This window comes from Balaenoptera physalus (genome assembly GCF_965194825.1).
Source record: "Balaenoptera physalus genome assembly, chromosome: X".
Classification (NCBI taxonomy): Eukaryota; Metazoa; Chordata; class Mammalia; order Artiodactyla; family Balaenopteridae; genus Balaenoptera; species Balaenoptera physalus.
The window spans coordinates 98,777,163-98,794,676 of NC_138903.1; the positions used below are offsets into that span (position 1 = coordinate 98,777,163).

The following is a 17,514-nucleotide window of genomic DNA, read 5'->3' on the forward strand; positions in this document are numbered from 1 at the left end:
TCCTAAACCATTTTTTCTCTTATGGGAAAGACCAGGTCAAAGTTAAGCAGGTAACTTTAGCATTCCTTGACGCCTTTAATATTGCTAATGGGCATATGAACCTCAAAGACAGGATAATAGTAGGTGGCCTTGAAACTCTCTTCTTAGGAATACTTAATAACTTGTGGAACACCTTGTTCTAGAGCACTGGTTCCCAAAGTGTGGTCCTGGGCTAGCAGCATTAGCATCGCCTGAGAACTTGTTAGAAATGCAAATTCTCGGGACCCACCCCAGACCTGGCTGAATCAGAATTTCTGGGCATGGGGCAATCTTTCTTCAAGCCCTTCACTTAAGAACCACTGTTCTAGAGGTTTGCAGGATTGGAGTAGTTTGCTGTGGAAAAATAGCCAGTTTGGATTTCAATGCAATAGATATTTCAAAGGACAGTATTAAATACTATGAAATTGCTTTCTATTATATACAGGATGAATTCTAGTATTGTCCCACTGGTCTTTTTTAAGAAGTCCTATTGTACTAATTTGGGGAACATGACTTGTACTTAACCATCTCTGAGTCCTTGTTCATATCTTTTCTTCTTTAGTATGCAATTCCTCTATAATAATTATGCAAGAATCAGGAGACAATATATAGTTCTAGTCCTAGTACTATTGCCAGTTGGATGTGAAAACTTGGGCAAGTCTTATAATTATTTGAAACCCATTTCTTCATCTGTAAAATAAGAGGTCCCTTTTAGCTGTAACATTCTACTTATTTATTTTCCCAGTTTATTATGCCAGTCTGTTTCTTGCTCACTTTATTGAATTTTTAATTTGTTTTAGTATTTCTTAATACATGTAAATATATAAAATTTTAACTAGTTCTACAAGGCTTATAACGAGAAACAGCAGTTCTATGTCCCATTCCTCCCCATCTCTAACCCTGCTTCCCGTAGGTAAGCATATTACATTATTTTATATGTTTTATAAGTGATATTTTCAAACATGTTTTTTAAATTTAAATATCATCTGTAGACTTCTGCTGTGGAAGAGAGGCTTTATCTCCCTCCTCCCTTTCTTCCACAGTGGGAAGTCTATAGGTGATATTTAAAGTTAAAAAACAAAAACAAATTTAGTTTATCAGTTATGGTGAGATCTGTTTTCAGTGTTGACATTATTATGATTCTTTGAGTACAGTATTCACATATGAGCCATGTGGTACGTGTTGATTGATTACATTTCTATAAAACTGTTTACCTCATTTCTGTTTTTTCATTTGCTCAGTTTTCTATAGAACTGTTCCCAAACTCTCCAACAGAGGTGGCCATCTTTCCTAGTATGTTTAAATATGCTAAGTTATCTATGACTTTTATTATTATTTATTTTTTAATATGTCTGTGCTGGAGTTCTCTTTTCTTTTACCTGAACTGGTTGTTCTCTATCTAGTCCTGCTTAAAAGTCTGTCCTAGGATTTCCCCTTTATCCTTACCTTAAAAATTCCTTTTGCTTCTCTCTTGTGTTGAATTTTCTGTTTCCAGGATTCTATGTGCCCCACCCCATTTTGTGGTTTAACTTCTTTATTTTGGTTTCAGATATCCTCCACTAGCTTTCTGACAGTAAGGCGCATTTTTTTTAATCTTTCAAGTTTGAAAATGCCGCCTTCTACTCTTGCATCTGATTGATAGCTTGGTATAGAGTTCAAGGTTGGAAATAATTTCCCCTCAAATATTGAACTTCATTGTTTTCTAGCTTCTAGTTCTTCTGTTGAGAAGTTTATTGCTATTCATATGTGTGATCTTCTGTATAAGACCTGTTTTTACTCTCAGAAAGCTTTAGAATGTTGTTATATGCATTGCAGATCATCTTTTTTGCTTTCATTGTTCTGGCTACTTCATGGACCTTTTCAATCTAAATATAGACAGTCATATCCTGCAGTGCTAGAATTTTCCTTACATCATCATCATCATTATTTCTTCCTCTCCGCTTTCTTCATCTCATTTTGGGACTCCTGTTAGTTAGATATTGGCTTTCCTGAATTGATCCTCTAATTTTCTTGTTTTTTCTCTCCAACCTTGTCTGTTTTGTGAGCTCCTCAACTGTAAATTCTATTCCTTCTACTATTTTTGTTTTATTTATTTTTAAATTTAAATACAGCAAAATTAGCATTTTTCATGTACAGTTCTATAAATTTTGAAAAATGCATAATCATGTAACCACCACTACAATCAAGATACAGAACTCTTCCACCACACCCATAAATCCGCTCCTGTCATCCCTTTGTAGTCAACCCTTTCCTACAATGCTAACTACTGGCAGCAACCAATCTGTTTTTCCTTCCTATAGTTTTGTCTTTTCCAGTATGTCATATAAATGCAGTCATACAGTATGTAGCCTTTTGAATCTCTCCTTTTGCTTAGCACAGTGCATCTGCGATTCACACATGTCTTTGTATATATCCATAATTCATTATTTTTTATTGTTGAGGAGTGTTCTGTTGTATGGATGTACCACAGTTTGTCCATTCACCAGTTGAAGGATGTTTGGATTGTTTCCAGTTTGGGAGGAATCATGATTATGAATAAAGCTGCTATAAATATTCATGTACAGGTTTTTGTGTGAACTTGAGTTATCATTTCTCTTGGATATTTACCCAGAAGTGGGGTTGCCGTGTCATATGGCAACTCTGTTTTATTTTATAAGAATCTGCTAAACTATTTTTCCAGAGTGGCTGTACTGTTTTATATTCCTACCAGCAACATACGAGAGTTTCAGTTGCTCTGCATCTTTGTCAACACTTGCTATTGTCATTTTTTAAAAAAAATTATTTTAGTCATTCTAAGATGTATGTAGTAGTATCTCATTAAAGATATACAAGTGGCCAATAGGCACATGAAGAGATGCTCAACATTATTAGCCATCAGGGGAATGCAAAACAAAACCACAACAAGATACCACGTCATACCCACATAGGATGGCTATAATCTAAGAGATGGACAGTAAGTGTTGATAGGATGTGAATCGGGAACCCTCATACACTACTGATGAGAATGAAAATAGTGCAGCTGCTGTGGAAAGTGGTGACAGTTCCTCAAATGGTTAAACATAGAGTTACCATATGATCCAGCAACTCCATTCCTGGGTATTACCCAAGAGAATAGAAATGTCCAAACAAAAACTTGTACATGAATGTTTATAACAGCCTTAGTCGAGATAGTCAAAAAGTGGAAACAACCCAAATGTCTGTCAACTGATGAATGGATAAATAAAATCTGCCTTAACTATACAAAGGATTGAAATACTGATACATAGGTGCTCCTTGAAAACATCATGCTAAGTGAAAGAAGTCAGTTACACAGGACTGTATATTGTATTCCATTTATTTGAAGTGTGCAGAATAGGCAAATATGTAGAGACAGAAAATAAATTGGTGGTTGCATGGAGTTGGTGGGGATAGGAGGATTGGAGGCCGATGGTTCTGGGATGTGGGGTTTCATTTTGGGGTAATGTAAAATTGTGGTGATGGATGTACAACTGTAAATATACTAAAAAAACATTGAAATGCACCTTTTAAGTGAGTGAATTGTATGTGAACTATGTTATAAAGCTATTAAAAAATCACCAGTTTTAAGTGTACTGTTCAATAATTCTTAGTGATTATGCAAAGTTGTGCAAACATCACCACAAAAGAGTTTTATAACATTTTTATCCATCAAAAAGATTCTTTGTGCCTGTTTGCATTTAGTACCTATTCCCATCTCAACCCTAGGCAACCACTAACCTGCTTTCTTTCTCTGTAGATTTGTCTTTTTTGTATATTTCATATAGGTGGAATCATATCTTTTGGAATCATGCCCCTTTTGCATCTGGCTGCTTTTACTTTGGATCCAGTTTCTCCACGTCCTTGCTAACACTTGTTATTGTCTGTACTATTTATCACAGCCACCCTAGTAGGTGTGTAGTGATGTCTTGTTGTGGTCTTAATTTGCATTTTTCTAATGACGTTAAACACCTTCTTACGTGCTTATTAGGAGTTCCTATATCTTTGGTGAAATGTGTATTCAGATCTTTGCCCATTTTTAAATTGTGGTGTTATTTTCTTATTGTTGACTTTTGAGTTCTTTTATATATTTTTGATATAAAGTTTTTTTGTCAGATATGTATCTTCCAGTCTGTGGCTTGTGTTTTCACTCTCCTAATAGTGTCATTTGCAGAGCAAAAGTTCTTAATTTTGATAAAGTCCAATTAATCAATTTTTCTTTTATTATATCATATCTAAGTTCTCTTTTCCCAACTCAAGGTCTTGAAGATTTTCTCCTATGCTTTTGTCTAAAAGTTTTGAAGTTTTGTTCTACATTTAGGTCTTTGATCCATTTTGAGTTAATTATTGTAGAAGATGGGAGGTATAGGTTGAGGATCATTGTTCTCTTTTTTTTTTTAATTAATTTATTTATTTATCTACTTTTGGCTGTGTTGGGTCTTCGTTTTTGTGCGAGGGCTTTCTCCAGTTGCGGCAAGCGGGGGCCACTCTTCATCGCGGTGCGCGGGCCTCTCACCGTCGCGGCCTCTCCTGCTGCGGAGCACAGGCTCCAGACGCGCAGGCTCAGCAGCTGTGGCTCACGGGCCCAGCCGCTCCGCGGCATGTGGGATCCCCCCAGACCAGGGCTCGAACCCGTGTCCCCTGCATTGGCAGGCAGACTCCCAACCACTGCGCCACCAGGGAAGCCCCATTGTTCTCATTTTGCATATGGATGTCAAGTGTTCCAGCAGCATTTGATAAAAACACTATCTTTTCTCTATTGAGCTGCTCTTGCACCTTTGTCAAAAATCAATTGACTGAATTTGTATGGGTCTCTTTCTGTGTGTTTTCTTTGTGTGTTTACTTTCCCTTTCCTCTATCTCTCTTTGTCTTCCTGCCTCTAATTTTTCTTCTCTTTGTTTCCTGCTCTTTCTCCTATTTTCTGATTCTCTCTCCCTCTCCCAGTTTTCCCTTCTTTTATTCCCTTTTTCAAAATGAAGTGTATGGGTTAATATTGATTGAAGCTTTATATACCATATTTTTAGTATAAATAGCAATAAATATGAAGAATTTATATTTTTCTCTAGAAGTGAAAAATGCGGAAAATGAATTAACTTTTTCACTATAATTCTGTTTTTCTCAGTGAATTTATGGTCTTAAAGATGGTGATCCCTCTTCCCAAACCATGTTTCAGAACTTTTGTGCCAGTGTTTTGGTTTCTTTGAAAAAGAAATTAGTCAAGGTAATTTCAAATTGGCATGCTAAAGAAAGTCAAGATTTTATTTTTTCTACCATGCTTTTATTTCATTCCTAAATTGTAAAATTGATTATTGATGCTTTTCCTGTTGGAGGCAGTCATGATTACTACTGGAGCCACAGATACCAGAAAAACAATTCTGAAAGCAGCTTAATTTTGCAGCTTCTCCAAAGCCAGCTTTAGATCTATTTATTTCTTAAAACACTTAGAAAAAGTAAGAACGGAATTGTATTTTGGCATTTAAATAACACTTGACGGTGGAATCAAGTAATACAAGTGACCAGTGCTGTTTTTGAACCTTACAAAAGTACAGTCGTATTTACTTTGGTTTTCTCAGACTTAAGAGCAGTTTTTCCAGAAAAGTGCCCTAAACATTGAAACATGCCTCTCATGTCCAACACCTCTAGTGTGGTGCCACAGCATTTTAAATGTAGCCTATTAGCAAGTTTGTGGGTAAGATATTTCTTCCATTAAGCTTCATTTTAAATTTTCATTGTTTGCATTTTCAGAGAAACACACTTTTTGCAATTTCTCTTTCTGTTAATGTTGTACAGTAGTTTGGAGACATTAGTCCAGAATTGTATCAGTGTTTTCTAGCATAACTAATGAATTTAATTTCTGTGGTCCTAGCAGAGGGTTATTATTATTTAGAAGAACTAAATGAGATTACTTAAACATCATACCTGAAATATCCAGATAACTGCTTTGGCACTTTACTTTGCTTGAACTGTGACCTCTGCCCCTTTAGATCAAGGGAGTCCCCCTCTCCCCCCCATTTTCTTTGTTTCTTAAGATAGTCTTAACACAAAAGCTTACTTACTTAATTATGTTCAGATTTTTTTTTTCCTCTCATCTACATGAAACTATGAAGGGAGCAGGGAACTTGGGCAGAGACTGGTTGCAAATTCGGGCAGAGGTCTTAAAGCAATGTAATGTGGGCTGGGCTGCATCATACACACCTGAGCCTTATTGCAGTCCCTTTGCCAACCACGTGCAGCAGTTGCCTTGAGTTAAGCTGCAGACTCGGCTTCCTTTTGGTCCCAAAGCTCAGCTGCTTGTGCATACTTCTCTCAACCTTGGGCTGGTTGGGTTAATCCCACCCTTCCCCAACAAGGTAGCTCTGCAAGTTCCTTCTCGCTGCCACGTCTCCTTCTCAAGTCAAGTTCTCTATTCCTAGGAGCATCGGCTCTTCCTCTTCTTTTCACAGGGTCCCGACTTATCCTGGGCAAGCCAGCCCTTTGATTCTCCTGCTCCTGAGAAGTGCCAAGATTCTGCAGCGCTGACTCCAACTGCCTTCTCATGCCTAGACTTTGGGCTGCTTTCTGGATACCTGCATAAGCAAGCCCTGTCACTGCTACCCATTCCTACCTGCACCCTGCTTTTTCCTTCTTGCCACACCTGTGTTATTTTCTCCCCCTCCCCAACTCCACCCCCTGTGCACAATGCATAAAGGATGGAAAAAGTACTGCGGCCAGAAGTCTCTGAATGAGGCATCAATGGATGAATATTTAGGCAGCTTAGGGCTGTATCGAAAGCTGACTGCCAAGGATGCCTCTTGCCTCTTTCGGGCTATTTCGGAGCAGGTAAAAGGAAAACAAATATATCTTCTCTATACTGAGTTTTTGGAGTTTGAGACTTGGCACAGTACTGTAGCTAGAAGACCTGTAGCCCACCAAAACAAAACAAAACAAAACAAAAATTCCCTTTTCCCTATTTAAAACGTCAGGGTCTCTCCACTTATTAGCTTGGTGCGTGCCTTTGCTGATTAGTTCAAATATGTTGCTGTGCCTTTGCTATCTTCTCTGTTTTCTAAATGCCAGTTTGGAATGTAAGAGATAAAGTAATGGGGTTAAAGAAAACTTTGAAATGTATCTTGATCCTTTATAAGCAGCACCTTCTTCCTCTAAATTTTATGCCTAAGGAAAAATTTATAGGTTGTGCCCATAAGTAGTAGAAACGGGGGGGGGGGGGGCATGACAGAATCATACCTCTTCCATATCGCTAAAGATGACAAAAACAGATTTTAGTAAGATCAGGACTTAATTTCCCAATTTCCTACATATGTTCTGAATAAGGGGAGGACTTGAGTGTCCAGTTCATAGTCTTAACTTAGAAGCTTCTGTTTCAAATAACTGCTGACAGTGAGCTGGTCTTTCTCTTCTTTTTAGTTGTTTTGCAGCCAGGTCCATCACTTGGAAATCAGGAAGGCTTGTGTCTCATATATGAGAGAAAATCAACAAACTTTTGAGTCTGTAAGTAGAATACATACCCAAGGGAGAGTTGTTCATAGAATATGTAGCAGGTAGGAAATGAATTTTGAGCACCTACGTGTGAATATTATATCCCGCAATCTCCTCTCAATAGCAAATATTTTATTTTCAGTTGGCTTCCTTCCTCCTAGCTAGCATGCTTCTGGATCTCCTCCCAGAATTAGATTGTTTTGTACTCTAATTAAAAAGTAAGAAAGTTAATCTTTATCCTTCCCACTATTTATTCCCCCCCACACCCAAAAAGTCACATTGTGACTGTTATCCATATCACAGTTTTCTTAAACAAGTAATCAGTTCACGAGGGGTTTGGCTATGTTAGTATTTTTAAATGTGTATTTTTAAACTTGTATAAATGGGAACCCCTTGTGTTCTTTCTTTCTTCTATGCACAATGATCGTCAGCCAGTCAACTTGAAGAATCTTGTAAAACTTAACTCTAAGGAAACAAATTATTCCTGAACATGTCTTTTCATATGACAAACTGGTAATTGGAGCTCTGCCACTAATGATTGACTTTAAAACAACTTTTAGAAGACATCTTCGTATACGTTGTATTATTTGAATTCTTGTTAACAAAATAAGGTTTTATCAAGGTCTGATTTGAAGTGTGCCCTTTCCTGTGGCTGTTTTTTTTTGTTGTTGTTTTTTTTTTGTTTCTGTTTAAACATTCCTAGCCCTTCCAGTACTATTTGTTCTCCTGACTATATTATGGGTATTTGCCTGCTGTTCGAGGTTTACTCTTAATTTTCTCAACAGGTTTCTGTGAATTTTAAAACTATATGAAGGCTTCTTGATTTTAAAGCTTATTACCTTGAAGTTAATTAGCGGTCACCACACCTGGGGAAAGGATTATTCGTGAAATTACTTCAAATGCAAGACCATGGTGTAAAGCAGTGCATCTCAAGTATTTTTGTGCATACAAATCACCTGGGGATCTTGTTAAAAAAAACAAATTCTGATTCACTAGATCTGAGCTGGGGCCCAAGATTTACACAGTTAACAAATTCCTGAGGGATGCTTGCTGTTGTTCAAGGACCACATTTTGAGTAACAAAGATGTCTGTAAAATTTTAAAACCACATGGATGAATCTCAGATTAATTATGCAGAGTGAAAGAAGCCAGACCTCCCAAAAAAAGTACATACTGTATGATTTCCTTTATATAAAACTCTAGAAAATACAAACCAATCTGTAGTGACAGAAAGCAGATCAGTGGTTGCTTGGGGGTTAGTGAAGTTATAGAGGGGCACAAGGAAACTTCTGGGGGTGATGGATATATTCACTATCACGATTGTCATGATGGTTTCATGGGTGCATATGTAAGTCAACTTATTTGTGCCATTTAAATATGTGTGGTTATTGTATGTCAGTTATACCTCAAAACTGTTTAAAAAGGGAACTGAGAAAAATTAACATGATTTTTTAAGTCTAGTGATATACATGCATGGAGCTAGATGTATATTATATTAACTGAGTTTAATTTTTATTGAGGTATATTTTGCATATCATAAAACTCACCATTTTAAGTTTAACGTTTTAAGTTTTGGCAGTAATATAGTTATGCAACTGCCACTGCAGTCAAGATAGAAAATATTTCCATCACCCAAAAAGTTCCCTTGTTGCCTGTGCTTTTTTTTGAAACTAGTGAAATTCCTTTTAAAGTTCCTCAGTTTAACTTTGTAAATGCATGTCTGCTGTCAAATTTGAAATCCTTATAATTATTGTGCTTGCTTGATTTATGAAAATTGTCATTACTTAAGTTGGCATTTCAAAAGAAACTCCAAAGGCATACCGTTTGATGAAATGCACTGGTATGTGGATAAGCCAGGACCAATTCCTAAGATAGTTTTATAGTCCAGCTTTTCTCCACTCAACTTTTGTGTATGTACAAATCTTCTTGAGGTGCTGTGCAAAGTAGTCATTTAATACCATAATTGTTCAGCTGAACAAAAACTCATTGGAGGATAATATTGCAGAATATAATCAGATTTCAGTAATGCTATGTATTTGGTTAAGTCAAGTTTGTTTTATTTTTGAAGTATGTGGAGGAATCTTTTGAGAAATACCTGGAACGGTTGGGAGATCCCAAGGTAAGATCAAATATGGGGGTTTAATCTTTTCAGAGTATTTGGAATAGTAGCCTAAATATCATTCAGCTGTGTCACTTTAGCTAGGCCCAGTTTATTTTCTTAAGTAGCCAGCTGTGTTGAATCAAATAGTTCTTGCAAAAGTTTAGAGGCTGGGAATTGACCTGTTGTTTTGTGTTGAATATTGAAAATTGTGTGTTAACAATTTTATCATCTATAGGTTAGTGAAAGAGTATACACTACTTGGGAACAGGACTAACCCAAGCCTTTTCACTTTAATGGGGGAGGGGGATGGCAATGAATGTTACTAGGAGGTCATTATTTTTTTTTTTATTGAACAGTTCCCCTGATTTGTAGTTATCCTTCTTTTATGTGGGAGTAAGATTCATAAACATATTTAATTAAAAATAATTTTATGTGATTAAATTAATTGCATAGTTCTGGACTTAACGCATTTACTAAATACCCTGCTAACTTCGTATTCTTACACTAATTACATTTTTATTGTGTCTTTTAAATCTCCCACGTTCCTGTCCTTGTTACTTAATAGCTAACTAAGAAGATCTTTAGGTCCAATTTTTTCTCAGAATAAGTTTATGTTAATAAGTAACTATCACAGTATCCCAAGCCTCAAAGCAAGTTATAGTGTGTTGTACAAATTCTTCATCTAAAACAGTGCTAAGCATCTAAAAAAACAATTGTTGAACTTGCAAAAACTTTTACCTCCTAGATACAGAATGTTTTTAAAAACGTTATGCATTGTTTATGTTTAGGAAAAGGCTGGCCATCTGGAAATAAGAGCTCTTTCTCTAATTTATAAGTAAGTTGGATCTCTTTTTTTTAAGAGAGAAAGCGTGTGTGTGTGTAAGGTTTCTAATAAAGTTCCTTTAGAATTGGGAATATTTGAGATTTGATGTATTGATATGTCAAATGAAGTGGTCTAAGCAAAGTTAATGGCGTAATTTTGGGGTGGAGAACTTCTACATTTGTGTCCGTTTGAATGGAAGAATAAAGGGCTTTAAGAACTGCTAGTACTATTCCTGTAGAAAATCAGAATACTTATCTTAGAATTTTTGTGTATTTAACTTTGTGCCTTTTGTGCATGTGTGCTCAATGGAGCAATATCACTTCCAAGAGGGTAGAAATTGTTAACTGAGGACAACAAATATTAGATATTACATTGGTTTATGATCCTTCAAAGGGTCACGGTATGAAAACAGATATACAGTATATCTGTAGTAGTAAAATTTTATAGGGAAATTAAGAAAAGTATTTTTTTAAAAGGCTCTTTAGGGAGGCAGTAATGGTGGAAAAATTTGAAAAACACTGCTCTATTGCTTTGGAAGTTCTGTTTTGGTCTTTAGAACTGCGAAAGTGGCATTTCTGAAAGCTGTAGGTTATGTAGTGTGGGTTAGAGGCTAGTGGGAATCTTGTTCATTTAAGGAGTTGGATCTATATAAGACTCCTTCACAGTTCTTAGGATGGTGAGATGGCATATACCTTGATAGAATCAGAACTCTCTTGTATGGGGACTTGTTCAAGTTAGTGTTTTGCAGTCTGCTCATTCCTCACTAAATCCAGCAAGAAGTAGTACAGAAGAGACATCGAGCAGGCAGCTAATCAGTTGTTGCTTTTAAATCAGGGACCACCTTTTAAATTGGCCTGCTTTTTGTTTTTTTGTATGGCTCTTGGCTAAGAATGCTTTTTAAAAATTTTGAAATGGTTAAAAAAATCAAAATAATATTTCATGGCATATGAAAATTATATAAAATTCAATTTCAGTGTCCATAAATAAAGCTTTATTGGAACATAATCACATACATTTGTTTATGCATTGTCTATGGCTGCTTTCAGGCTACAAAGTCAAAGTTGAGTAAATCATATGGCCTGCAAAAACCATGTTTGTTATCTGATCTTTTACCAAGAAAAATTTGCCAACACCTGCTTTAAATAAATGGGAGCCTCCAAAACTTACATTCATACAATTGGCAGTTTATCTTCTTTATTCCTCCTTTCCTCAAATTAAGATACATTTTAGGGTTTCCCTGGTGGCGCAGTGGTTGAGAGTCTGCCTGCCAATGCAGGGGACACGGGTTCGAGCCCTGGTCTGAGAAGATCCCACATGCCGCGGAGCAGCTAGGCCTGTGAGCCACAATTACTGAGCCTGCGCGTCTGGAGCCTGTGCTCCGCAACAAGAAGAGGCCGCGATAATGAGAGGCCCACGCACCACGATGAAGAGTGGCCCCCACTTGCCGCAACTAGAAAAAGCCCTCGCACAGAAACGAAGACCCAACACAGCCATAAATAAATAAAGAATACTGGTCAAAAAAAGAAAACATTAAAAAAAAAAAAGATACATTTTAAAAATGCATAGGACTTTAGGGACAGTTAGCTGTCTATGTTGAATTAATATTTATCCTCTTAAACTTTTAGGTTATTTTAGATGAATAAGGTAGGCAGTTTAAAAGCACAAATATTTGTTCTTATAACTATTTCTTGCATATACTAAGTTATCTCTTCTCATCCATCTTTGTTTTCTACCCATGTAGTCGGGATTTCATTCTTTATCGCTCTCCTGGCAGGCCTCCAGCTCATGTCACAGATAATGGCTATGAAGACAAGGTAAGAAGATAAGTGAATGTTTACTAAAATAAAAAATTGAATGATGTTGCCAGTTTATCATTAAGAAATCATCTTTTTAAGCCTAATTAATGAAAAAATAAGCACAGTCTAAAAGCCAAGCTTTTCTACAACTAGCCTTTTCCTCTCCAGTTAGTCAGCCTAAGTATTGTTAGCTATCTTTCCGAACAAACCTGATCTTGTCACTCCTCTGTAATAGGAAAAAAACACCCAAAACCCTAATTGACTAGAAGATAAGGATCAAACTCTGAAGCTAGACTTTCAGTAACCTAAAGGGTCCCAAACCTTCTTTCCAGCTTCATTGTCCTTCAACCTTAGTGTATCATGCGTCCAGAGAGTCCGACTTTCATGCTGTCTTTTCCTTTGTATCTCAATTCCTTTGAAACTTTACCAACTCCCCTGGAGTTATTTCCTCCCTTTTTGTTCCCCTAGCATCACCCAAGTAAGTATAGTGTTTATCACCTTGTATATGTTTTCATGTCTGTTTCTCTCATTCGTCTGAAAGTTTCTTAAGTGCAGGGACAATGTGCTACTACTGCCTAGTAAGGTGCTTGGAAAATAGTAGGAGGTTGTTTTGTTGGTTGAGAACTCTCAGCAGGTAAACAAATTGTTTTTTAGCATACAGTTTTTCTTCCAAAAAGTTTTTAAGAAAAGCCTTCTATCCAGATGATTTGATTAGTGAATATAGATTGCACAGTATTTGAGTTTTGTCTTGTTTCATACCATGGAGCAAAATTCAGGCAGCATTTTGATGGTAAGACAAGACTAAATACTGGTAGAACTGCTAGAATGTTACAGTAATCTAGACAGAAGACCTGAACTAGGCAAGTGGCATTAGGAATAGAAAAGACTGAATAGGATGCAAGAGATAACTTAGAACATAAGTATAAATTGGGGCATGTTAATTATTTTACTGATGGTACTGCCAATTTGTTCAGTAAACATTAAGCCCCTGTAGTGTACCAGGCAGCTTACTGGGCTTTGGGGATACCACAATTAATACAGCAAAATTCTTGCCCTCTAAGGGCTTAAGAGGCTATGAAGACAGACATGTAAATAATTACAGTGAAGTGATATGTTTTATAATAGAACTATATGCAAAGAGCATATAAGAAAAAGCCCTTCACTGTGCTTTAGGGAGTTTAGAAAGTTTCATGGTGGTTGTGACATTTAAGTGGAGTATTAAAAAAAAATGAGTCTAACAAGTATAAAGGGCAGTCTCTTCAGAGGAAACACTATATGCAAAGGCATAGAGGCAAGAGACCCTTTGAAACCCAAGTAGCTGGATGGGGGGAAGACAGTGCTGAAAAGATAGGCTAGAGGGATGTAGTAGGTGATGCCAATAATTTGGCTTTTCATTGTACAGAATAGTCAGTTGAAGCTTTTTTCCAATATTTTATTATGAAGGTTTTTCAAACATACAAAGCTAAAAGAATTTTACATTGAGCATCCATAAGCCCACCACTTAGTCCACTGCTGATATTTAATATCCTTGTTTGTCACATATCTAACCGCCCCTCTATCCATTCATCAATCCATCTTAAGTTTTGATGTATTTCAAAGTAAATTCAGACATTAGTATAATTGTCCCTAAACAATTCAGAGTTTTTTTTTTTTTTTAAAGGATTTCCTTTTTTTTTTTTTTTTTTAAATTAATTAATTAATTAATTTATTTTTGGCTGTGTTGGGTCCTCGTTTCCACGCAAGGGCTTTCTCCAGTTGCGGCGAGCGGGGGTCACTCTTCATCGCGGTGCACGGGCCTCTCACTGTCGCGGCCTCTCCCGTTGCGGAGCACAGGCTCCAGACGCGCAGGCTCAGTAGTTGTGGCTCACGGGCCCAGTTGCTCCGCGGCATGTGGGATCTTCCCAGACCGGGGCACGAACCCGTGTCCCCTGCATTGGCAGGCGGATTCCCAACCACCGCGCCACCAGGGAAGCCCCAATTCAGAGTTTTTAAGCAAAGGTGTGACATAATCAGACTTGTTTGAGGAAGAGGCGTGTTAGCTATTGTGTTTTAGCAACTGTACACAGCATTGTCTGAGATGAGATTTAGACAGTTAGATCTTTACTAGGAACCTCTAAACCTGCAGTTAATTTTTTTCTCCAACATTTTATTCTGAAAATTTTCATACAGAGAGAAATTATAAGACTTGTATAGTGAACATCCATATACCTACCACCTAGTTCCTATAATTATACAGCTCTGTTTTCAAATGAGTCTTATACATTTTACAGAGATATTTTTGAGCTACTTAAGGGGAAAACATCACCCATTGGGAACCATAAGAATACAAAATGTAAGACCTTTTTAGTGTGGGCAGCCATGAGAATATCATGTGTAAGTCTCATCCATACATATATATAGAGCTAATACTTATCAGCAGTTGGGTATTTGCATTGCACAGGATACTGTATATATGTCTGATTTGGGAATGTACAAAGCGAATGTTAGTTTATATTGAAATTTAAGTATGGAAGAGCCAGGTGGCAGCAAGGTACTTTTGTTGTGTGACACCTTGCTTTGCCTAAAACTTAGTTGCTGTATCAGTTCAGGCTCCTAAGATTTATATTTGAATTGTTTGTATTTTCAAAAATGACTTTATTAAAAGCAGTGACATTATTAATAAGCTTTGCATAAAATATATTTTAGAGCAAATTTTCGAAGAAATAAATACCTAATGTTCACCCTAGTACCTTTCACCTTTTTAGCTGACTTAACTCTGCATTTTACATAGTTATCCAGTGTCAAAGTGAATGCTACTGGAAACTAGCCATTTTCACTCAGCCAATTTGTTCTATCTAGAAAGAATAGAAAAACACTATATTTAAAACAAAATGAAACCTGTATCTGGAAATGTAGAGTGAAAAGTCAAGTTTCTGTTCATGCTCTTCAATCTCATGTGCTTCAAAGTAACAGCGATTAAGTTTGGGTGGGTATCCCAATTTCATTCTCTTTGTATTTATTCATTTATTATTTTTTATGTAGATGGGCTCATGCTTAACATTCTGTCACTTGTTCTTTTCAGATATTTATCCCCATCAGTAATATAGATCTACCTCATTTTTAACTAGTTTACTGCCATTACATCCCACCTTCCCACCCCCAACAAACACACCACCTACAAGTATGTATGAGAAAACTATTATTTTATGTTGAGATACCACCAGGAACATAAAAGCTATCATGCTTAGTTTTGCCTCTTCCAATCAAAATAGAACTTCTTGCTACTTCAATAGAGAAATTGTATACTCATCTTTGTTTTCTTTCCTGCTTATTTAGTCATCAGTTCTGGTTAGCTGGGTTCCTTTAACTAATCCTTACTAACTGCCTCTGGTTATTAACCTTTCTTTGCTGGAGTTCCCAGTTCTTCTAGTCCAAAGTACAAAAGGCTTCTCAGCTCAAATCTGCTCACTGTTCTTTTAGATTAATAAACTCCTCTTAAATGCAAATACCCCTTGGGGGCGGGTGAAACTTTGCAACTTAAACTTTATTGTGGGTTACTTTAGCTTGATACTCCCTCTCAGTACTTTGAAATGGATTATACTGATAGAGTTAGAGTTGTGATTGCAAAAAAAGACTAGGGAAGAATAATAGACCTGCGGTCAGAGAACTTGTTCATTGGGAGAAGTTAGCCCAGGGTAGTGTAGGAAAGTAGAAAAAAGAGTGCTTAGGATAATTTTCTGCCAAGGAAACTTGGTGGCACTATCCTCTCATAGATCACAGAGAATTGTCTTTGGTACCTCAAGTTGTTTCCAGAGTTGGCTTCAAAATGAAATAGACTTAATCACTAGGGATTACGTCCCTTACACAAGACAGAGGTTTTTGAAGAAAAATTCAAAAAGGTTTTGGACCTTTTATATAAACAGATTTCATCACATGGAGCCAGGGAGCATTTTTACTGAAATAATTTGGTTAGTAAGCCTGGCCTTCGAATGTCGTTTGAAAAAACTAGAGATTGAAGGAATCAGCTAAGAAATTAACTCATTTTATAGCCATCTCAGTGCCTCAATTCTTTAAGGAAGTCTCCTATATATAGCATAGTGATATATTGCTATTCAATATAGTAGATAACATTTTGAATAAGTTGAATGAAATTCCTCCCCCCATAGTCTAAGTTTGGGGTATTTGGGTATTTGACCTGTTTTCTCCATTTTTAGAAGTTAAGCTGGGTCGTTTGACTTCTGTTAGGCTTCCTATTCTATTTGCTCAATTTGTAAAAGTTCCCATCTTTTGCAAATTTGTAAATCGCGACTTGTTTGGTATATTATCAGGAATGTGATTGAGGCTCACAGTGTTGCCTTAGCGTGATTTTAATCTTGACATTTAAAAGTCACTGTCTTACCTCCCTTAGCATGATAATCTCTAGGTCCATTCATGTTGCTGCAAATGGCATTATTTCATTCTTTTTTATGGCTGAGTAATATTCCATTGTATATATATGTACCACATCTTTTTGGAAGTCAACCACATACAAAGATGATAAGAAGGTTAAAAGACAAAAGTAGTAAAATATCTGTATCCACAATAAGCATTAAGGGATACACAAAAAAGATGTAAAATATGATGTCACAAACAGTAATCGTGAGGGAAGGAGAGTAAAAATGCAGGGTTGATAAAATGCATTTGAAATTAAGAGATCAGCAGTTTAAAATAATCACGTGTAAATATATATATATATATATAGAGAGAGAGAGATTGCTATGTATAAATCTCATGCTAACCACAAACTAGAAATCTGTAATAGATATACACACATAATAGAGAAAAGAATCCAAATGTAACACTAAAGAAAGTCATCAGCTCATAAGGGAAGAGAGCAGAAGAAGAAAGGAACAAAAAAGAACTACAAAAACAACTCCCAAACAATTAACAAAAATAAAAAAGGATGGAAAATTATGTCAAGAACCTGGAGTAACTAAAACTAATATACTGCTAGTATGAATATAAATTGCACAACCACTTTGGAAAACTATCTTTTTTTTTAATTGAAGTGTGGTTGGTTTGCAGTGTTGTGTTAGTTGCAGGTGTGCAGCGGGGTAATTTAGTTGTACATATATTTTTTTTCAGATTCTTTTCGCTTATTAAAAAAATTAAAAAAATAAATAAATAAAAGTCACTGTCAAGAAAATCTGTTTATGGCATACAGCTTTCATTTATCTGTATTTGGATTTTAAACTCACTTTTTCCCCAGCCTTATTGAGATTTGATTGACATGTACGCTAAGTGAAATAAGTCAAACAGGGAAAGACAAATACTGTATGATATCACATA

General features: G+C 36.3%; 1 protein-coding gene across 1 annotated transcript in view; it reads left to right on the forward strand.

The window, feature by feature from the left end:
- Positions 1-17,514, forward strand: part of ALG13 (ALG13 UDP-N-acetylglucosaminyltransferase subunit) — a 65,930-nt gene that overhangs the window by 13,342 nt on the left and 35,074 nt on the right. Inside the window, 8 exon segments of the mRNA XM_082447523.1 lie at positions 6,456-6,481; positions 6,484-6,591; positions 6,594-6,679; positions 6,682-6,831; positions 7,417-7,500; positions 9,556-9,606; positions 10,377-10,423; positions 12,153-12,225. Of these exon segments, the coding sequence (XP_082303649.1) occupies positions 6,456-6,481; positions 6,484-6,591; positions 6,594-6,679; positions 6,682-6,831; positions 7,417-7,500; positions 9,556-9,606; positions 10,377-10,423; positions 12,153-12,225 (625 nt within the window).